The sequence below is a fragment of the Harpia harpyja genome, chromosome 21 (assembly GCF_026419915.1).
Source record: "Harpia harpyja isolate bHarHar1 chromosome 21, bHarHar1 primary haplotype, whole genome shotgun sequence".
NCBI classification, from domain to species: domain Eukaryota; kingdom Metazoa; phylum Chordata; class Aves; order Accipitriformes; family Accipitridae; genus Harpia; species Harpia harpyja.
This window is the reverse complement of record NC_068960.1, coordinates 5,200,543-5,224,516: the sequence shown is the minus strand read 5'-3', so window position 1 is coordinate 5,224,516 and position 23,974 is coordinate 5,200,543. Positions and strand designations below refer to the sequence as shown.

Here is a 23,974-nt window from a genome sequence, read left to right as displayed (position 1 = left end):
TGAAGCCTCTGAAAGGATTTAACATTTCCTCACTTGTTTAGAAATATATTTGTAAAAAATTGCTTTTTGCTCTGGGTAAAGTAACTGTGTTTCACCCTAACATTATCTAACTCTGACTAAAATTTTTCTTTATAAAGTTTTAAAGTATTGGTTGATTTTACTAGCTAGGAGAAAATGGGAATTGAGATAAGACTTCTTCACAATATTTGCAGTCATTAAAACAAGAAAAAAGCTTTGCAGAATGTAATCTCAATCACATAATAGAGTGGAGAAGTGCAAAAACCATCTTTGGTTTGCCTGGGACTATCTGCTAGTTTGGAACTGTTGCTATTTTCTCATGTGCTGAATTGTCATAGCTTCCTGTGTATCCAATTTAAAGAAAATATTACTGATCTGCACTAGCCATTAATCACTAGGCATTTGAAAAAATCAAAAGAGGGCCTTACCTCAAAATACATTTTTTAATTCAGTTTGTTAGGACAGATTTTGTGTAATAGTTTGTAAGTATTGCTTTAAGATGATGTGCTTTTTCCTGCAGAAATAACTGTATCTTTCTGAAGTTAAATTCTAAAAACTAGGGAGACAATTTGTCAATACAAATCATCAAATGTGTTTGCAGCTGAGGTTCAACTTTATAGCCAATTGTAGCAAACAGTTTGGCAAAAGTCAACCTGTGACTCCCTGACCGCACTCAGCTGAAGTGCAGCTGCTACCCTGGGACTGTACGATTAGGCTGATAATGAGTCTGTGTTGCTTTGTGGTTTGCAAAGTAATAAAAATTCCCTGATAAGAGGCAAAGTGAAAGATAAGGACTTAGAGAGGTTGGCATCACCAGGCCGAGCTGCACACCCACTGCTGTCCCAGTCTTCAGTGGAACACTAGGGCACCTTGAAAGCCACTGACACCTCTGGCCTTGAGCTCCTTCTTCCCTAATGTGTGTGGTTGCTGTCTTGTGGCTATCAGCTATTAAAGATTATAGTATGTGACCTGGGGATTCAAAAATTTCGGACAGCCTTCAATAGTAGATGAGGTCACTTCCCCATAAACTGTAAAAGATAGCTTAAACTCTTTACATAGCAAGTATAAAAATACCTGAGCTTAATCTAAAATAATTTTTAAAAGAAAAATTAGCAATTTAACTGAATGGTTAGTTGCACTGGGACAACATTTGTGTATCTTTTGGGGTTTTTTTTTGTATTTTATATATAAGATACACACACATGCACTGCACTCCTAAAAAGCAGAGTGCAGTAACGTCTACCTATTAAATATTATTCCATATTTTGTATTAAATCTCTGACTTTGAATGTAACTTGTGTATTTTATATATATATATACATAAACATGTTAATTTTGATTATAGAAGGTATTTGTAAACTTCTAAGATAAAATCTGTAGTTCCTACATAGTTACAAGTAGAAATTTGATGCAGAAAGTGTGAAAACCATCTTCCAGAGGTGGCAAGGGGTGGGTCTCTGGCAGATGTAGACTTGTAATAAATCTGCATTTGAGTGGAGCTTTGGCAATTCACCAGTTGAGAATTTTACTGCTTGGAGTATTTTGAGCATTTGTGATCAATGGGGGAAAAGAGTTTGAGACTACATGTGACCCTTGAACATTATTGAAGTACCCTAGTTCAAAATCTGTTAGTGGTTTCAGGTAATATAATTTAACACATTTTGGTTGGCAATAACGTTGAAAAACACCTTAATCTTGTGATTTTGTGAGGTGTTTTTTTCTAAACTCTTTTTTCTATCAAAATTCTTCATTTACCCTGAGACTTTTCTTGCTGTGATAATCATTTCTATCCAAGATTACTCTTCTGGTTTCAATTCAAGGAATTAAAAAAAAAGAGCTTTGAGTGGATTTAATCCCCACAGAGGAGAGGGGAAAAAAAAAAGCCAATAGGGCTGTTCACTGCCTGCCACAGTAGACAGTGCTGAAATTCTCATATGTATAAACAATAAGCATGGACAAAATCTTGTCTTAGTGGCCACTTCTCTTCTAAGTAAGTACCAAAGACTAAGGTTATCAAGATCTTGTGAATTCTGCCTCTAAAGATAAAGCTCAGTTATGAATATAACAGTGCAAACCTTAACTACTGAATCATGTTGTCTCTTGTTTTACGATGGCCATTTTGAGAAGTAATGAGCTAAATATTGGTGGTTTGTACTGTACTTGCTTAAATAGCTTACAAACCCATTTTCTCTTTGTATTTCAGATGATGTTGCACCATACTTCAAGACTGAACCAGGCTTGCCCCAGATACACTTGGAAGGAAATCGACTCGTACTTACTTGCCTTGCGGAAGGCAGCTGGCCCTTGGAATTTAAGTGGTTACACAATGACAGTGAAATAACCGCCTACTCCAGTGAATATAAGTAAATAACAACTATATAATAGCCTTCTCTAAGTGTAATTGCAAAAAAACCCCAAAACAAACACCACCACCCCCAAATCCCCAATACTTCAAAACAGCTTTGTAGATACTGATACATTGACAATGTTTTTTCTCATGAAAGAAGACTTTTTTGTAAACAAGTAAGATCTCTATGAGAGAATCTCCTTTGCTAAAAATGATATTTCACACTTCAAAACAGGGGTCTTAACATAAAATTTTTAAGTACCAAAAATGCCTTTTGGTGGAGATGTAACCTTACATGTATTTGTAATAAATAGCAGGCATATTCCTTAGCTAAATGTTACGTATGATGTGCTACTCATCCTTGAATAAAGCTAAGCTTAGTGGATCTATTCTTTTCAATAAGATCTAGAAGAATGGGGTCTGTCTTAAATTGCATATGGAACTTTTGGTTTCATTTCTGAGAATGCGAAAATTAATCTTGCAGTTTAACAAACTGTTCTTCTATGATTATGCACTTTGTTCCCAGGACCTCACTGACTCCCTCCCCATTCTGCAATACATCCCATCAAGCAAGAGGAAAACCACACTGTGGCTAATCAGAGCTACATTTTTGCTGATAGGCACCAGATGGCTGGCCAAATATCAAAGTGTATAACAGCCAGGTTTTGTATGCTTTTCTCTAATGGGAGCATTAGCTGGGTCTCCCCTATGCAACTGGCAATTTCTATAACTTACAGAAATTTAATATTTATGCAACTTATTTGTTGCTTTCAAATTTTGTCGAAATTACCTAGTGAATTCAGAAGTTATAAGGGGTGGATATGTGACAGACGGAGCCCTCGTATAACACTTGTATCTTTAGCAAAGCAAGCTAAAAACTGCACTTTTGTAATTACAGTGCTTAAGGTAGGGAAAAGTTGTGCTCCATCACTATGGACAGAAATTACAGTATAGATTAGTATAAAAATGCAGATAATGATATAAAGTCCTATATTGTTACATAAGGTAGTCCGTAATTACCTTTATCAAAGGTTTTCAAAATTGTAACCTAACATTAGTTCTGTTTTCAATGTTATTCACATTTACAGAGCAGTAGGGAAAAAAGTCCCTTAAATAATGTTTTAAAACTTTTTTGGGTCATTTAGCACATAAAGTATTTAGCAACTATGTTTCAAACCAAACATACAGTTCTATATGAACTTTCCTAGAAATTAAAGACTTCTGATTTAGATCAGACCATTTAGTCTTGAGTAACTGCAACTATTAATGGTTGCTGTTTTCAAGCCTTGAGAGATGCTGATACCTCAAAATGAGCCATACACACATATAGAAGAGATTTGTGAATACTTTCTAGAAAATAAAAAAAATACCTAATAGCACAATTAATCACAGAAGGTTTGAGTATCACTTTGTGTAAATGCCACTTGTTTTGACCAACAACAGCAGTCTGTTGTAGTTTCTTGGTAGAAGGAGCTCACAACAGCTGTTAACCACATAAGATGCTGAGAAAGTAAGACAAATGGTGTGGGAGGACAAAACACATGAACATGGAATCAACAAAAGCAAAGGTTAGAATTCAAGTTTTGTAGATGTGCTAGTCATTGGGAGACTTGCATTTCATGATCCTAGGAGAAACTTGAGTAAGACGTGTGATGTTTTGAAACTAAGATCAGAACGCCATAGTATTTCTTAAATAAGTGCACATCCTAATACAAAATTATGATTTTACTGTGTATTGCAGTGCAAGTTAGAATCAGTGTATTGGAATACCTTTCCCAAGCTGTTTGTATACATACTGGTATACAGTACTTTGTTTCTTATCATTAGACTTAATTTAGTCTAGTGAATGTCAGGTCATGATACAAGCTATATTTATTGATTTTGCATTTTTTATGTTGTTCTTGTTTCTATTTCTAATTAAAACATCTGCTGCAGGGATGATGAAGAAGATAGGAAACTACTGGTTTATAATGATAAAATAACATTGATAGAAAATATTAATTTAGAAGTTGCAGCCCTACTACTACTACTGTACCACAATCTGAGATAAGCCAAACAGCGTTTCAATTCTATAGAAATGCAAAGCTTTAAGCTTCCCAAAAGGATTATATAGCATAGGTGCATTAGGATGAATGAAAGCAAGGAAAAGATATGCTTAGACATAAAAATTCCAGTTGCAAAATTTAAACTTTGACCCCATAATAGTTTGCTCTGCAGTTCTCTTGGGTAAATACTCTGTTTAAATGCATGAATCTTTCCTGTGTAAGCGACTTCTGCTGCAATTTGAATCATCAATCAAAGATTTTTGGTAATTGATATTACTTAGTGTGTCTCAGTTAAAGTAATGTCTATATTGTAACAGGCTGAAAATATTCAAAGCTGTTTATAACACACCAAGAGAGTAAAGAACTAATTGGAGTCTTTGCATTTTGACATTGGTGACCCTGAATGAACAGCTTTTCTTTGTATAATGATGCTGATTATGTGCACAGCCTGGCTTTTACAGTGACTGTGCATATACTAGTTTGTATTAAGAATTTATAAAACAACCTTATAAATTCTTTGTGATCTGAGATACATGTAATGAAAACAAATCAATATTGCTGACTGCAGTAGCAATTTTGGTTATGTCTATAAGTTACGAGCCTTTAAAGTTCAGGCAGTCACTTTTTTCTTATTTTTTTTCTTTGTTTTCTTTTGAGTTAAGTTCTGGAGCAGGTTTGTCTTCCATATTTGCTTTTATGGCCTGAAAATACTAATTTATTTGAATTTAAGAAACTGAAGTTATGTCTAAGCAGCAATACATTTTCCTCCCAAACTACTTAAAAGTGTCTGATCATTATAATTGTGTTTTTAACGTTGGACAGGTTTTAATTTTATTCTGTATAAAAAAAGTTAGATTAGTTGATGCATAAGTCCCTTGCTAAAAAGTTTGAATAGATAATAAGTTATATGACTATCTAATAAAATACATTTGGTTTTTAATTCTGCCTTCACAGTTATGGCTATTAAAAACCTGTAGCCTGTAGGTTCACTTTTAACTTTTAGAGCATTTAAAATGAGGGTGTAAATTTGAAATTCGGTGTGAAACATAAGCGTTAGCTAGCATTTCTCCTTAGGTGTTGGAGACCACTTCATCCTTAAACTCGTAACTCGTTGCAATCCTGGTGTTGAAGCATGTTATGCTCTGGAAGACTTCCCTTGAAGCTTTCTTTTATGCTTGTTGCTTTCCATCTTTCTGTGGAAACTTTCTAAACAGCCTGTTTCTTGTTGGCTGTACCATTCAAAACAGAGAAACTGTCTGGTCTGACTTTCTAAACTACCTGCACAGATCCCCAGAAACCTTAAGTAGCATCCTGGCATCTATACAATCAGAAGATCTTCTATCTTGAAAGTTAGACTGTAGACAAAAATAAAGCAAAAATATGTCTTATCACTGTAAAAAATTGTATTAACCTTTGATATAAATTCATTCTGTGGAAGAAAATCTTATTTTGAATTTAGAAAGCACTATTTTTATCCCTTCTTGCATATCAGAAAATAAGTGGAATGGTGAAAGCATAGCACAAAAAGCAGTATTTTGACTGTTAGGTCAATAGAAAAGCATATTTTAAAAAAATAATCAGACATATGAGGTGCATAAAGAGTGTTTAAAATTGTAAACACAGGATTAGGAATTCCATTAATATCTATTTATCTCTTGCCCAGGTTTGTAATTTTCAAGTTCGTCTCAAATAATATAAACATGTGTTGTATCTTTTTTTTTACTTTTGTTATTTAATTCTTCTCATTTTGCTTGCCTTACCTGCACGTTATTACCCAGTAGGTCTGCTGAGGAGCCAACTGCTCAGTAGGTTTGGGCATTTGTCATTTCCAAGGTAGATGGGATTTTCACTGTAAACTTTTAAAAGATTTTCTTTTCTTCAGGCAACATATAAAGAATGTTTCCTGCTGAAACAGTAATAAGTCAGAAAAGAAAACAAAAGTAGGACACTTCTGATCTAATTGATTTGTTTTGTCCTAGTGACAGAAAAACTAACTCTGCGTTACTGACTTAGTACAGATGAATACCAAAGAAAGAAGCCTTTAATTTTAGCTCTACTTAGTAGACAAGCAGAGGAAAATATGTTAGCCAAGTACAATACTAAATCTTTATGGGAGAAAGAAAAGCTTGTTAAGCTATAAACTATTTGGTAGAATGAACTGTAAAAATGAATTGTCAATATTTATTTGTCAGAATGTTTAAATTTTTTTTTTTTTTTTTTGTAATGATGTTTTGCAACAGTCATCTGCCTGGCAGAAAAAGAAATTATTCTGTAAGGAACTAGGGAAGCCTTATGTCCTATTGATTTCTATGCTATGCCTTGTATTTTCACCTATTTTCTCACTCTCGTACTCATCAGGCAAGAGGCAGCATGGCTAATTCAGAGTTATGTACTCACTGGCCAGCAAGTATTTGTGTGCTGATTGTCGGTTGGGTTTACTGCTTCCAAACAGAGCACTGTTTTGAGTCTTCCTTATCTTCCCAGTACAAATTGTCATAATCACTGGAGAAAATTTGCCGGTTGCTCCAAAGGAGGTCACAAGGAGTCAGCTTAGGCACACAGGCAGACAGAAAACACAATTGCCTACAACTCGTATACTTAGGAAGCCAGGGTCTCCTAGGAGTCATAGTAGATTGCTGAAATTTGTCCATGGTGTTGGGCTGTTTTAATTCACTGTATTTGGTTGTCTGACCTATTTGCTATAGTGTATTTGATTGTAATTATAATGCAGTGATTATAGTCTTCATTTATCACTTAAATGAGATTTCGTCTACCTCCTTTGTTTTTATGCTGTCTGATTCTGTTCAGATATTAAGCTCTGTATGTGCGTGTGTATAGTCTATGTGAGTATGAGAAGAGATGCTTTCTTTTAGGGGAATTAAATTCTGAAGATTAAAATTCAGCAGTTTTATTTTTCCTTATCTTTTCATAAAGACTTTCATTAATCCTACCATAATATCTCCAGAAGGTGACCGGGAGAATATGTGCTTTGATTAATGTTTGTTTAATGCAGGATTATCTATATTATTCATGTGTTTTATTCACATTAAAACTGTGCCTATCAACTCATTTTCATGTTGAGTAATCAGATACAGTTGAATGAGGAAGGTGGGCATTAGTGGACTAAGTCACTTTTTAAGCATAGTGAAGGGCAAACCAAATACAACATACAGTGCACTTTGTCTTTTCCAGTATTCTTCTGAGTTACAGTGGTCACACAGTGTAGTAACCATCTTTTTTTCACTGGAAAGCTTTAGTATTTCTTGCAAGTCTTCCTAGTGCCTACATTTAGACTGCAGTCTTCTTGTGCCACCTCTGAACAAATTACCAGGCATCTTTGCCTTGTGAATGGCGGTAGATAAAACTAAAGAAAGTATTTAAGTCTATATTTCAAGAGAATTTATGGAGAACTAATTAGCATTTATCAAATGTAGATCTTAAGACTGAAAGATATTTTATGCATTTCAAGTATTTTTTTTCTTCTATACAGTACAGACAATATTGTAGCCAAAGACCAGAGATTATATGAGAACGCTGTTTGTAAGAAAAAATACAATAAGCATTTGAGACAATGTGTAAAATGCTAGAAGAGAAATAAGAAATGCCACATAAAGTAGCATTGATCTGACTTTAGGAAGAAGTGCACTGTAATTCTGCATTTTGTCTTATAGGTACATCATCCCAGCTTTGCAGAGGTCTGATGCTGGCTTTTATCAATGTGTCGTACGGAACAGGATGGGGGCATTGCTGCAAAGGAGATCTGAAGTTCAAGTGGCATGTATGTTTGAATGGAATTTACTCTGTGATTCATTAGCTAACCGATTCTTTTTGTGCGTTAAAAACCCAACATACCAATAGCATTTGCTAGTCTGAAAAGTTATTAGATAACATATTTAATAAATTTTAAAATTATTGCTTCACGAGAAGTTTCACACTTACTCTAGTTATCTTCTGGGAAGCAGTTCAAAGCGGTGCAGCATTAAAGCAAGCTTTGAGCCATTCAAAGCCATCAAAGCGAGATCATTTGGAGATAGCTGTAGCATAAGAAAACCATTATACCATTCCCTGAGTATGCAGGGATTAAGAAAGGCCATATAGCACAAAACAAACAATCAATCAAAACAACAACAACAACAAAAAGCCCAGAGGACAGCAGAGGATATCTGAAAGAAAACGGTATGGTGGAGATAGCTCCGTGAAGATTTCAGATCATAATCCTTGTGATACAAAATAAGCTGTTTCACAACAAAAACCTTGCTAACGAAACTTTAAAAGTCTGTTCTCAACACTTTTCTGAACCAAACTCTCCAATGTCTGTACTGCTTTAGTTTGGACTATGCAGAATTTTTGAGTTGGCCTCTGATTTGATATCTAACTTCCATTTGGAAATGTTAAACTGGAGTTAGTGCTAGTTAATGTGACCTAAGAAATGATCGTATACTCTAGTTTTCTTTTTTTCAGTTAACTTATAGAAAATATAATCCAAATAACTTGTTTGGAAATAATAATAAAATTAGGCCTTATTCTTTTTTCAAAGTAAAAACATAAAAAAAAAATTAAAAAGACAGATTTGTATACTGCAAGCAATCTGATACATGGATCAAATTTCTCTTCCTCAGGGTCATTAACTGGAAATTCAGTAGTAGTAAATGTCACTTGATAAGTGGAATTTAGATAAATTGAATTATTTATTAGAAACCCAATTCCAAGGAACTGATTCAAGTTAATCACTATGTCATGAGGGAAATTACATGGAATTTCCTGTGTTTTAAAGTAAAAACAGTTGCAAATGATACTATGTAAGTTTTGGTATCATGTTCACCAGTTTATTATGGTAAATTATGTTACTATATCTGTAATGTCAGTAATATTGGTAATTTGATGTTTGATCTCTCAGTGGTGTTGTTTCAGAGATGCTGGGAGCTAATGTAAAAATAAACTGCTGCTAAAATGGGGTTTTCCTTCCCTGCCTTCTACCAACTCTTATGCCCCTGCTGTATACACCTCCCAGTGATCTTGTGCTCAGTCTGATGTATGTCAGACCTTTGCAAATACTTTTCTAAATATTATTCTTCTGGTTTAGTGAATTTTATCATGTCACAGAGGATCTAGTGAAAGCTGGTGCGAGTGACCATAACTATGACTGGGGTGGGGGACCTCCAATGAGGTTAGAAGGGGAAGATGGAACAGGGGAAGGTGAGGGTGAGATGCTTCTCATTCTGCAGCAGGGAGCCATTAGATTAGCTTAGATGCCTCTGGAGTTGCATCTACAGGTGTGGTTTCAGGGAACAAAGGCTTTGGTGGCAGTACCAGAGAAAAACGTACCCATTTTCTCATCCATCCCACTAATCATTCCCGGTCTTGTATTGCAATGTAGCACACTATGCCTTTAGGCTCAGCAGGAAAACTTGTTTGTGCAGCTGTGGACTGGGAAGCTTTTCCAAAATTTAAAAAAAACAACAATTGTTTTGTAGGGTTTGTTAAAATAGTTCTTTCCCACCCCCGTCTGATTCCCTACACAGCTGTACAGGCAGTTGTACTGGCATAGTGGAGGGAGCAATTCTTGAGGAAGTACTTGCGGGAACGATAGTGAGAAGGAGGCACAGGAATACTTTACCTTGATACTGCTGCTAAAGAATTTTGTCTCCTGAAAAGATAGCTTTATTCCCCTCTGAATGAGGAAAAGATTTGCAGTGAAGTGTTTTGTTTCTCCAGGTTTTTCTGTGTGTGTGTTTGGTTGTTCTTGAGAGAGAAAGAAATGTACTTGTTTACTTCGGTTTTAATTTTTTCCCCCATTTAATTTGTAGTTCTGAACAAGGCTAAAAAGCTATCTCTTAAGACTTCTCTGAATTAAGCAGTCTATTTATTATTTATTTTCACTGATAAAAGACACTGAGACAAAGCAAAGCAGATCTTATATGGCTTGGGAGACCTTTGGTCTTGAACCTATAGTGGCATATATGGCTTCTATAGTGAAACTTGTCAGTCAGACTTGCACTTTATTCCTGCAGATTAAAGTGTTCTACAAGTTTTAAATACCCTCTTTCTCCTCCACCCAGGGTAGCTACTGATACCATGTGATTGTTTTCTGTATTTTAACTTTTTTCAATCTAAATTAATTGATTTAAGCTGTGTAGATATAATGAAGTACCTGATATTTTACCATATTTTACTTTTTGGTTATTCTTGAAAACATATCAGAAAGCAACATTCCAAGGGGTTACTAAAGTCATCTTATCCAGTCATCAAGAGTTACGGGGAACTGTATGTTAGATGTCACAGGAAATGAACTATTTTTGCCACTGGATAGAGAATGCTTCCCAATACACTTAAAGTCAAGATCTCTAGTGAAAAATTGAAAGGCACAATTAGAATGTGTGCTGAGAAAGATTTGAGGTATTTTCAATGTCCTGGATCTCAGAAGTAGCAGGGAACTTGTTAAATAATTGAAAAAATGTTCTCAACACATGCTAACATATTACTTAACCGTATGGGAACAGATATTTGTGAGAAAACTGCTGAGTAAATCTTAATTACAGAATGGGCTTAAAAACTCTTGGATTGTGAAGATTAAAATAATCATATGACAGTGAAGTTAATTAGATCCACCTACACGGTTTGAAACTTCTTTTCAAGTAGATGATCTGATTACAGTTGTAAGAAATATGGAGCAACAGAGGAAGTACAATGCTGATTATGTCTGAATAAATAACTTGAAAATCACAAAGATGATTAAAGCTTCTTTAAAATACCATGTGTTTTTAATTTCTGCTCTTGTTCTGTCTGTTCTCATCTCCTGCCATCCACAGACCTGATAGTAGTCTTCGATGTTTCAATGTCCTTTGCATCCCCCTCTGCAGCAGAGAACTTGTAAAGAACCTGTGGTCCTTAAAAAAAAAAAAAAAAAAAAAAAGGGAATTCAGTGGCAGAAATCAGAATAGTTCTGCATGTGTGGGTGTCAGTTTCTTGGTTTAAAGCAAATTAAAATGTATAGAAGTCATTTCGAGGGTAGGTAGGAGCCTACAGCCCTGTTTATTTTAATGGATAGGAATGTGATACAAAAGGCAAAAGAATCATAGAATCATTTAGGTTGGAAAAGACCTTTAAGATCATCAAGTCCAACCGTTACTCTAGCACTGCCAAGTCCACCACTAAACCATGTCCCAGAAGTGCCACATCTACACGTCTTTTAAATACCTCCAGGGATGGTGACTCCACCACTTCCCTGGGCAGCCTGTTCCAATGCTTGACAACCCTTTAGGTGAAGAAATTTTTCCTAATATCCAACCGAAACCTCCCCTGGCACAACTTGAGGCCATTTCCCCTCATCCTATCACTTGTTACTTGGGAGAAGAGACTGACCCCCACCTCACTACAACCTTCTTTCAGGTAGGTGTAGAGAGCGATAAGGTCTCCCCTCAGCCTCCTTTTCTCCAGGCTAAACAACCCCAGTTCCCTCAGCCGCTCCTCATAAGACTTGTGCTCTAGACCCTTCACCAGCTTCGTTGCCCTTCTCTGGACATGCTCTAGCCCCTCTATGTCTTTCTTGTAGCGAGGGGCCCAAAACTGAACACAGTATTCAAGGTGCGGCCTCACCAGTGCTACTGGTGTACAGTGTACTGGGGTACAGGGGGACAATCACTGCCCTGGTCCTGCTGGCCATGCGATTTCTGATACAAGCCAGGATGCTATTGGGCTTCAACAAGAAGAACAAGAAGGAAACGTTCACTGAATTTTTACAAGACCTCCACAGATGTGTGAACTTGTCTATGAAATAAAACCTTCAGAGACAGAAGTTTTGCAGTCAGTTTTCTTCCATTAAAATTTTTGTTAAAAGCTGCTCTTTAATACTACTGATGCCTTTGTAAATGTCAGAGATCTAGTCTAAGTCACAGTGTAGTGCCAGAAGAACTAATAGCTACCAATATGACTATAGCCTTGTTATTTTGATATCCATTTGGGTATAATGGCTTACTTGCATAGATCTGACTGTACATTGGTTTGTGTACAAGTGATGCAGCTGATTGTCTATTTGTGTAGCTATGGCTCAAAGGATAAAAAAAAAAATTGGTGACCAAAAAATTGATAAAATTATATACAGCATTTGCATTCCTTTGCATTGGACAGGAATTTCTTTTATATTGTGCAAGGAGTTATTTAAAAAAAACAACAAACAAACCTCCATTAAAATGTCACTTTCCGTTAAAAACACTCAGTTATTGCAAGAGAACACTGAGGCCATGCAGTACTGCTGACTGATGTACTTCTTGTGTGCACCAGCAGCACTTGGATTTGCCTTATGCCTTATGTTCATCCAAATCTGTATTAATCAAAACTGTCTCATAATCTGTAGTGTCATATTGATTAATTATAGCAATGCCAATGACTATTGTAAAGCACAGTTATTTCTCTGTCCGCTGAAAAGAAATGGGGAGACAGACAAGAACTTCCAGGACTCTTAGTATAATTTTTTCTTTGCAGACATGGGAAATTTCATGGACACAAACCAGAGAAAAACAGTGACTCAAGGACAAGCTGCAGTTCTAAACTTCCTACACATACTCAGCTATCCAAGACCACAAGTGACATGGTTTAGAGACGGGCACAAGATTATACCAAGCAGCAGAATGTAAGTCAATTTAAAGCTCAAAATACCCCCTACCTAAAATATGATTAATTATATTTGATAACGCAACTTACATTTTAACTACACTAATTAAGGTTTAAAGAGAATAAAGTAGCCTTGTTCATACTAAGTTCGAGATAAATGACTATTTAAAGACCATCTTTGAACTTCCTAAGCAGTTTGACAAAATAATTCATGTGGTTTTAATGGTCCTGGTGCAGCATAAGGGACTAGATATGCAGAATGTCTGCACTTCCTTCACGCTATTCATTTTCATGATACATTTTGGAAAAGTAAATGCTCATGTCTCGATTACGTTTACTTGAGTGGACTAACTTAATGAATACTGAGATTTTTCTTTTTTAATATATGAGACTGATTTTTTTTTTAACGTAGAGTTATGCCTAATACTATTTTCCTCACGATACAATTCTAAATATTGCTCATTTTTTCCTTATCTTTTTAGCCTACAATGACAGTTTTATTTCTTTTTGACTAATTAGCAACTCACCCACTAATGGCACAGTACTTGCACTTTGATTACTTATTATCTCAAGGTGTCCTCATTTATCCTTTCCTGAAACAGTAATGAAGCCATCCTGTGTTTTTACCTGCACAATTTTATTTAGAGACTGAAGGGGTTAGCGGTAACATTAAAAAACATAGATAAAATCTTTTTTTTACTTGCCTAATTTATTAGGAAACTGTTGAAATGCCAAGAATGTTGGTGGTTATTTTTATCGGTGTGTTATATTTTCATGTGGTTGAAGGGATAGACATGCTAGCAACTGCTGGCAATGGGATATTGCTAAGTTCCCGAAGGGGTGGTGAGTCTTTAGAGTTTATATTGTAAAGGGAAAACCCTTCCTGGATTTTAATTTTATTAATCCGTACTGTATATTTTACTGCTGCATTTTTTAAACCTGAAAACTAGTATTACAGGCTCTTTGAAACTGTTAAAATTAGTATTGCAGGGATGTGAAGAAACTATGTAATAATTTATGAATAATTTAATAGTAATTTGATGGGAAACAGCTGGAAGATGAAACAATGGGTTTCTGGGCAATCTCTTGAAGAGAGCTAAGTGACAAATCCTGAGTTATTAACCATTAAGAATCTACTTCCTCCACTCCTGCCACATTACAAATTTTCTTTTGTCAATGCTGAGAATACGCAAATCAAAAATTTGCAGATGGTGAAAAAGCCTTGTTATCCAGGTATCAGACAGTTTCTTGGGAACTATTATGGGGGAACAGAAGAGTGACCTAGGCAAACATGCAATGTCTGAAAGTGAGATTTGTGTGAGTTCTCTTACAGTTTGGGAAAACTGCAAGTAGAGATATGTGTGTGGTATATTCGTTAATGTAAAATCCTAATTTTGGTATGCTATGCTTTACTCTTACTTCTACCCTGTTTGGATAGTTAAGGTAAAATCACTTGTAATTCTTAGCGCTGTGGTAATGCTTACAAATGGAAAAACTGTAAAACTGTGTTCTATAGTGGGAGTGAAATATACCTAAAGGTTTGCACATATATTTTACTTCCCTGGTCAGAAATTTTGTCTGAAAGGAATTTGAGGACATTTGTCTGGCCTGTGTAGCAATTTCTGAATACTTTCGCAGTAGAAGTACACATGCTGAAAGTGTGAACCTCCTTGGAAGTTTGATATATGTTGTGTAGTAAGCCTGGTAAGTTCAGGAAGTGACGGATTTATGGTACACATACCAATCATCAGTACATTCTATGTGCAGTAGTTCTGCTGCTCCCTCAAAGTATTGGAAAAACCATATAGCATCCACTCACATATTGCTGTCTGTGAAATTCTGGAAGTAAATATGGCAGCCCTATAAATACGGGAAACATGAGGCACGGAGAGGATGCATATAAAACTGTGAGAAATGTAAAAATACCTTATGGGACCTCTGTTTCTTATCTGTGGAGCAAGTTGTGCATTTGACATGTTTTCTGTACACAGAGGTGTATCAATTTAACCAATCAGTTTAGCAGGTGATCCAGTTAGACTGATGCATCAATCTAACTGGATCACCTGCTAAACTGATCGGTTAAATTGATACAACCACCTTGTATAGATGCTCTTTAAACTGATTAAAAGTACCTTACATTGCTAAATCAATATAAAGCTTTTTTAATCCTCTTAAACAAGCTTACAATGATTTGGCTAAATCAATCAGCTAGTCTGCCAGCTATAATGATTTCTGAGAGTAACATCGCTGCAGTGTATGCAGACTGGGGAAATAAACAGTGCTAAAATTGGGGACAGTAGTTGTGGTTATGGTACAATTCATTCAAATAGTTGGTCAAGTTAACTCTTACTCATGCAAAAGCCTTAATGTACATGTACTTAACATTGCACCATTTTTATGCCATAATAATGATCCTGATGCTTATTTACAGAGAGCTACTGTCACCACTAGAATGAATTTATTTCACTGATGTGGAAACAGAGTGTGCTGAGTTGTCCTTCTGTGAGAAATATGAAAGATCAAAAGTAAGGACTAGTTCTGAGAAAAAAAAAATTTTTAAGATATTTCAAGGAATGTCATTTAATTGGCTCTGCAGTAGGGTTTACCTGGCAGGTTTAAGGTAGTAGATGCTGATGTCTTTCTCCTTCACTGTTTACCAGTATTTAGGACATTTATGGGGTGGGGTTCTGCCAGCTATTCAGCATTCCACAAGTAGTGTAGTTCTAGGGAGCCAAGATAACAGAGTTGCTGAATTGTCAAAAGATTGTGGTATCGCTTTATGTAGTATTTTAAAGATACTTTACAATATGTCAAATAAGACTCTCATCTGTTCTTTGTGTTTTCTAATAATTATTTATACACATTAATGCAGCTGCCAGTTCTAACAGATCATAGAATAGTTTGGGCTGGAAAGGACCTTTAAAGGTCATCTAGTCCAACCTCACTGCAATAAGCAGGGACATCCTCAACTCGATCAGGTTGCTCACAGCCCTGTCCAACCTGACCTTGAATGTTTCCAGTGATGGGGCATCTACCACTTCTCTGGGCAACCTGTGCCAGTTTCACCACCCTTGTCATAAAAAATGTCTTCCTTATATCTAGTCTGAATCTACCCTCTTTTAGTTTAAAACCATTACCCCTTGTCCTATTGCAATAGGCCCTACTAAAAAGTTTGTCCCCGTCTTTCTTATAAGCCCCCTTTAAGTATTGAAAGGCTGCAATAAGGTCTCCCAGGAGCCTTCTCTTCTCCATGCTGAACAGCCCCAGCTGTCTCAGCCTTGCCTCATAACAGAGGTGTTCCAGTCTTCTGTTTTCATGACCTTCCTCTGGACCCGCTCCAACAGGTCCATGTCTTTCCTGTGCTGAGGACTCCAGAGCTGCACACAGTACTCCAGGTGGGGTCTCACCAGAGCGGTTATTCCTGAACTTGACCGGGTGTAACAAACCTGTAATTTCCTGTTTCTCTTACTGATCATTAGGCTGAAAAGTGTCAATTGTTTAGCCTGGGGAAAAAAGAAAAGATTCAGCATATAGCTTAGATTTCACCTTTTTCTAGTCAGAATGGTAATCCTACTCTGTGAGTGTGCATGGCTGTGATATTTTCTGAGTGAAAGTTTCTTTGAGACATCATAGGCAATTTTTTTCAAACGGCATATTCTGTTTAATTTAACTGGTAGCGTAACTCATGGTTGAATTTTGCAGCAAATAACTATGTATTAAATCCCATTTTAGTGGTATTGGTGCCATAATATTTTGTTAAGGTTCCCTGGATAAAAACAAGAATAGCATGACAAGTTTCTCCTAAATGAGTGGGCATGTAAAGTCAACAAATCCCTGTATAATATATGAATGTGAAGCAAATGGCCTGCATATACTCATGGGGTTGTCATTATAGTTTATGACTTAAGGCAACTAACAAATCTGCAGCAGAGCTAGTGCAACACGATGGTGTGTATTTATAAATTTAAGTCCTAAAATCCCTGCCTGCCCACCCTCCCCCTTCCCCCCACTTAGTACAGTGTGCATGTATATTCATTTTGGCTTTTGTGCATTATCCATCACCAAAACCTCAGCTTTATATTTTAAAGAGGTGTTTCTAGATCATCAGAAGGAAGCTATGTACATGCGAGGAAAGTATGAAGTGGAGAATCAGAGAGAAGACCAAAAGATCAACAGCAAGAGAAAATAAGCAAGGAGAGGAATTAGGGTTGGAGATGTTTTTTTATTATTATCTTACATGAAAATTTCCCAAGAAGTTTTAGAAAAGACTTCACGTTACACCTAAACAGATTAATGTTTTCCAAACACAGCAGTAGACTAATGTGGAATTACAGCAGCACTGTTATCCAGGGTCTTGACTGATGGGATTATTTCACCTGTTTCCCCTCACATCTTACAGAAAACAATAGCCTCTCTAAAGGTAACTTCATCAAAAGAAATTGCTACTCTGAGATGTAAAGCCTTCAGCTTGCCTTGCCTGGGTATACTTCATCAGACTTAAAAGCTGAGTGCGTTTAACTTTCTTTACACTAGGCATATACAGTACGTTGGAGAGGCACAAAGGACAGTAGCACCGTCAAAGTCTACAATTGCCTTTCAGTTGTGGTATTGAGGAATTAAATTCTTCGTACTCTTAGAGGACTTTTTTACCTTTTTCAAAGTGAAGGACTTTTTCACTGAAAAGGTTCGCTCTAGCCATCAATTCATTTATTGTTGGTTTCTTCTTTAAGAAGAAAACTTCTACTATGAAGACATTATTACTGTCTTCATTACCTTTCTTACACTGAAACTATTTTTTTCCCCTAGTAAGCTGCAGTTAGATGAATATTAATTCATGTCTTTTGTTAGTGGAATTATGTCTGACATGAAACAGGAAGGTTCATTTTTGGGATATAAAGGCACTTCTGGGCTGTCCCTTTCAGCTGTCTGGACATTTTGTCACTTAGTTAACTGTTAATGAACCAAAACACTTTACAAATGCACTTCATCCCACTAGACAGGGAAGATGAATTGCATTGCCTTTAGCTATACATGAGTTTAATATCTATTTTTTTCAGAAAGAACAATTCATTATGCATTTGAATATGTCTGGTCATTACTAACTCTTATAGTGAATAAATGTGCTGACATATTGTGGAATGAAAATATGTTAGGCACAAGCAACTGTCAAATATGACTTGCTGTGGTTTTGAACACTCATAATACCTTGCAAATAAGCAAAGCTGGTGCAGATTTACTAGCCATTTGTTAAGGCAAAATTGTAAATATATTAATGACAGTCTCAAAAAAGGTAGCTGTAGCTAAATAGGCTTTAAAGGATGAGAAAAAATAAAATATCTAGGAATAATACATCGAATTTGGGGCTGATGTGAGCATTAGATTAGGTTTTGTCTTGATGATAGCAGCTCACTTAATGTGCCATGTATGTATTTTTCACTTTAAAACAAACACCACTTCATTTTTATATGAGCAGTTCTAGTGCCAGCAATGCATTTCTCTACAAATACTAGCCTGTCATACAACTTACGTTAGTTGCACATAATTACTTTTCACATACACCGGATAATACTTTAATTAAAATTGTGATGATTAGCATTAGTGAACAATAAATTCAGAGGCTGTCAACTCTGCAGTGTATTAGCTAAGCAATACTTAAAAAAAAAAAGTTTGCAGATCTCTTAATTCTGCTAACATTATGGAGTGACACCTCTCAGCAATAAGAGACGTGGCAAAAAACGTATAAGCTGTTTTTATCTGTCTGTACCTTTTACAGGCTCCACATTAATTTTAAAGTCAGCACCTGAAAAAGAAGAATATTTTGTAGAATTAAATTATTTCCTTAAACTGCAATTCATTAGTATCCTGTTATTCATTTATTTAACCAAACTTCTGCATTGAGTAATTTCAATTTGAAGGAACAGGCAGCACTAGGAATCATCTTACACAAAATTTTACTGTTATCCCCAAGGCTTATATGCATATGAAAGACTGTAGGGAAATCTCCCATCATGTCTTCAAGTACTCAGTTTGAGTAGTTCTGGATGCTGTCAGTGGACTGTTTTGAGTATTATTGTCTACTGTGTTCAGTAGAGGAAAACGTTAACACCTCAGGGTAAGCAAATCCCAGGATTATTTTCTAAAGCTGTTTGACTTGTCTAGATTCAACCTCACTGTTTTTCTCTCTGCTCATAATTTGTTTGCCACAGGTTTTAAACATATGTTTCAAAAATTAATTTATTCAGACCTCTTAACTTTTAGGGTAAAATCTTGTGTGTTGTTTAGATGAAGGGAGAGGAAGACTGAGTCGTATTTGGGGACCATGTATGTGCTGGGTGCAGGGCGTGAAGGAGCAACACAGCCCATCCTAGGGTGGAAGAGGGACAATAGAAAAAAAATTGCTGCCAAAGTACATGCCTTTTACAGCAAGGCTCATTTAGAAGTGGATTCCTCCCAAGAGAGACACTCCGACTGATGAGATGCGAGCCACATTTTGGGATTTGACCAGTATGTTTCATAACAGAATTGGACCACAAACCACAGAGGATTTTTTTAATATATATTTTTTTCATAAGCCAGGGGAAGTTGCTGCCATTATGCTAGCACTGTAAAATCCATATTTTTTCCACAGAAGAAGAGTGGATGCTTGGAACTAATATTGTGTTTTAATGGGCCTCAGCTGCTCACAGTGTCTTTCAGCACAATCTTCAACAGCTGTAAATTTCAATAAAACTTTAAAGATCACTGTCTAAGAGGAAAATCTGACTGTTGGATTTTGTTTTTCCTAAGATGATCACATTTCAAGAACAAAATCATTTTATGTGCCGCTACGTTTATTAATCATAGATTTGGAATTTGTAAAACAAAGGGAATGGAAGTGTCACTAGAAGGAAACCTTTTTGCTCTAAGTATGATTTAGTTATCACAGCTTGCAGTAGAAATTGATTTATGAGTTTGTTGCTTTCTGGGGACGAATGTACTTTGAGAGAGAAAAAATATGGACTATGAAAAAAGTGTTAATAACATTACTCTTTGAAAGTGAACTACACACTATTTTTTAAAAATTATATCCAATTTAGAGGTAGGTAAGTATGAAGACTCATTGTCATTGTACTTTGGGGCTCACTTCTTGCATCTGCTGCATTTCCTAATCAGAACTAATTATGATATTAGGGACAAATCACAAATATAGTCCTTTAACAACTAACATACTTTTGTAGAAAAACATTTTTCTGTCCATCTTTGAACTACTCTGTCTACAAACGGAAGTATTTTAATATGCAGCCAAGATAAGACTATTTAAAATTGTTGCAGTCATTCTTAAGAGCAAATGTGCAGAAGAAAACTATTGCTTTATGCTTAAAAAGTGGCAATTGTTCACAAATCCCTGGGAACAATTTATCTCCTATGATCCCTCACATATCTCTATTTTTATGGAAATAGATGCAAAATGCTTGTGACTTATCAAATATAGCAGAAGGTAATGTCTTATGTTTACCAATTAACTTTTATTAATCAAAACTGACTGAAGAAAATGTATCTGTCAGTACGTCTGGCTGTATACTACAAAGGATTATTAATTTTCTTTCTGTGCAGAAATGGACAAATGCTGTCCTTCCTCATAATTCTAGTGCATTTTATATGATGTACAAAGGTGTTAAGACATACAAGTTTGTAATTGTATAATACAGATTTGTGTAGAATAATTTTAAAAGCCTAACATTTGGGCAGATTTACTTTCATATTGAAAACTGTTGTCTGATTCAGGAAGAAAAAAACCCACAGAACTTTGCACTCTGGGGTTCTATTGTGGCTTTCATGGTTGATTTGCATCAAGTCTACTTTGTTAACAGTATTCAACTTGAATTTAAAAAATTTGGTACATGGAAGCAAATGTGAAGCAGACCTTACTTTAATTAATGCTGCAGAGAAAGGAAGGAGCTGGCAGTCTGCCTATGGCTTATCTCTGATCCTTAGTTGTGAGTGGAATCTTTAGCTGTTTTGTGTTTGGCCTTCATCTAACAGATTCCAAATGAATTTAAATAAATTGTAAATGCCCTTTCTGAGATTCATGGGTCTATCTGATCTGTATGAGAGGGGTGATTTTTGGCTCTGGTGAAACTTTGTAAAGGCATCTTGCAGTTAGAAGTGAGAAAAAACAGTCAAACTCTGCCAATATTCATATGAAATCTATTTGTCTGCTGCATGTTAGCACTACCTTTTATTTCTTAATATATGCCTGTGGCTATTTTTATATATTACACAAATCTGTTGTTTTACATGTCAGGACCAATTCTAAAAGTAGACAAACAAGGCATCTCTTTATTTGGGTGACCACAGCCACCACTTGCTTGCTCAGCTTTATTTTCTTTGCTTTTCTCTCTAAATTCCTGTCACTAGAGTGGGGAAAGAGTAGAATAGATCAGCCTACTTTTCATCATAGCAGTGGCACGGGGAAAGGATAACAAAGGGAAATGCTGGAGGAAGTCTGTGCTTGTCCTCCCCTTCCACCTGGCTGATATATGCTGTCAGCACAGAAATGAAGAAAACCATAGTTGGGTCAAGACAGATGCATCTGTGAAGTCTGTGGATACTGGGAGAGAGATGGATTGTGTTGTTCAACCCTGATGGAGGAAAGAAAAGACACAGAGAGTAACTTTAAAGATGTTGTGGCCTGGGGAAATGGTTGCAAATCCCAGAAGGAAAGGTTGGATGAGGAGGAGTTGGGAAGACTGTGGTCTGGGAGTGGTGGTCTTCAGCTTTCACTCGCATGGCAGAAGGAGTGCCAGTGTCCTGAGAGCGTGGCCCATGCTCATGTCACCATCTTATTGTGAAGCCCCACAGCAACAAAAGCCAGCCTCCCCAGAAGATCAGAAAGCCCCCATGCCCGTTTCTTGAGCTGCCTCACTCCTCTGTAATTTCTTCCACCAACATCTTACTGATCCTCTCAATCCAAACTCCCACCAAAACCCTCCATATTGCCACTGATCCCTCCCAGACATACGTTCCCCCTGGAACCTACCCTCTGGTCACTGGAAAACTGAACGTTGCCAACATTTTGTCTTTGTTTGTAGTGGCTTATTTGTAGGATTGGAACCTAATGTGTAATTGAAAAATAAACTCATAGCTCAAAAAGCAGGAGAAGAAATATCTAGCAATTTCTAGTTTGTATGTTCCTGGCTACTTGAATTCTCAAAATAGAGGTATAAAGGAGACCTTATTTAGGAAGAGCACTTGAAAGCATTGAAGCTAAGATCCATACAACAATGTTTTATGTATTTTTCTCCAAAACCTCAAAGGCTATTAACTTTTTAAAATAGAGTTTTGCCAGATTTTACTCAATGATTTTTCAAGAAACTGCATTTGCTGTTGTCATTCAGCAGCCAATACCATTTGCAAGAATTTTAGCAACTCTGTTGCTGTCTGCCAGCTGCCATGTGTTCTTCTCCTACTTGCAGCATTATACCTCTTCAGTGGAAGAAGAGTGCAATACTTTCATAATAATCACTAGTTCAAATCACTGATTATTTTAAAACGTCAAATCTCATTTTTGGCAATCCATCATCTGTTTCCATGGGAACTGAAACCGGCCTTAGCAGCAACAAGAAGCAGAGCTTATTGGGGTACTTATAAATTTCAATGGCTGTTGTTAGACAGCTGCATTTTCTGTTTACCCAACAGATATTGCAGCAACAACCTCATAATACACTTTTGAAATTCTATGTACATTTCATTTTAATTTATTTATATTTTTATTCATATTTTTCACAACTTGGCAGAAATGTTATGATCAAGGAGAGAGAAAATGTCAATAACCTGCAACACATGCAGTCAATATTGGATGTTTCCATCAAGTGGCCTTACTATACTTCTAACTAGGACTGTAATAAAAAAGAATGGAAAAATGTCCTGCCTTGAGGGGAAAAAAGACAGGTGGAGGCTCCCACTTTTAAGGGTGTCAAGTGTTGTCCCTTGGTAATCTTATTCCAGAGTTTCTGCTCTCCAAAGTCTTATTTCCTCCATGCCTTTTGCCCCAGAACAACAATTTCCCCAAGCCTGCAGCTCATCTTCCTGCTCCAGAGCTCCAGTTCTGCTCATTCTTGCTATTTCAGAGCTCCATGAAACTTCTCCGTCTGTAATTCCTGCCTTCCAACTATTCCTGTCAGGTTCTCAGGCTGTTCCCAGCTCAGACATATCCCCTTCTCCTCACCTCTCCACTGAGACACCTTGTTACCTTTCCATTACTATCTCCCATCAAAGCTGTTGCCCTCTGTCCCCCATTTTCCTCTTCTTTGCCCAAATCTTCTACCAAAGTTTCTCTACCCTCTGTCACCTTCTCTGCAGGACCCCCTAACTCAGGGGTCCAGTACTTGCTGCTCAATTCCTGCCCAGACACTGCTGCTGTTCCCTGCCGCCTTCCTCTGCAGCTGGCCCCATCTGCTGTCCTCTCGTTGGTGAGTGGGGCCAGATGTGCCCATCCTGCTCCCTGGTGCTCCCTGCGTGATGAAAGCGTTACCTTTAATTCTGGAAGAGAAGCATAAATCTGGATTGAGTCTGCACTGACCATACATCAGCACAGACGGCTGTCTGGGAAGAAGAAAAGGAGGCAAATGCAAGAAAAAAGGTAGTCGTATAAACACCACCATTTATAAAGCCCATTTGCCAAATTAGTAGTAGTGTGGATTTAAATATGCTGTTTTGCTGGGGATTGTGTGGAGTATTTGAGTATCAAAGAGAATAATTGGGCAACTAATTGAATGTAGTATTAATACGCATATCGAGCCAGCTTTTATTTTTTTCTTCCAACTGTTTTAGAATGAAACCCATTACTTTTTGTAGCTTGTCATTATTTTGGTTCAGAAGCGAGGCAGCCATTTAAGACAAATCTCAAATCTTGAAAAGCTGTTCTATTACAAGACCTTATACCAAACAAAGAACCCTATCATCTTCTCCCATC

At 36.6% G+C, this 23,974-nt stretch overlaps 1 protein-coding gene across 5 annotated transcripts in view; it reads left to right on the top strand.

The window, feature by feature from the left end:
- The window catches only part of SDK1 (sidekick cell adhesion molecule 1), a 419,217-nt gene that overhangs the window by 119,391 nt on the left and 275,852 nt on the right, over positions 1-23,974 (top strand). For all 5 annotated transcript variants that reach the window (XM_052772288.1, XM_052772287.1, XM_052772289.1 and 2 more), the window contains 3 exons: positions 2,222-2,381; positions 8,082-8,188; positions 12,892-13,039. In XM_052772288.1, coding sequence (XP_052628248.1) covers positions 2,222-2,381; positions 8,082-8,188; positions 12,892-13,039 — 415 coding nt within the window. The remainder of the gene's footprint in view (positions 1-2,221; positions 2,382-8,081; positions 8,189-12,891; positions 13,040-23,974) is intronic.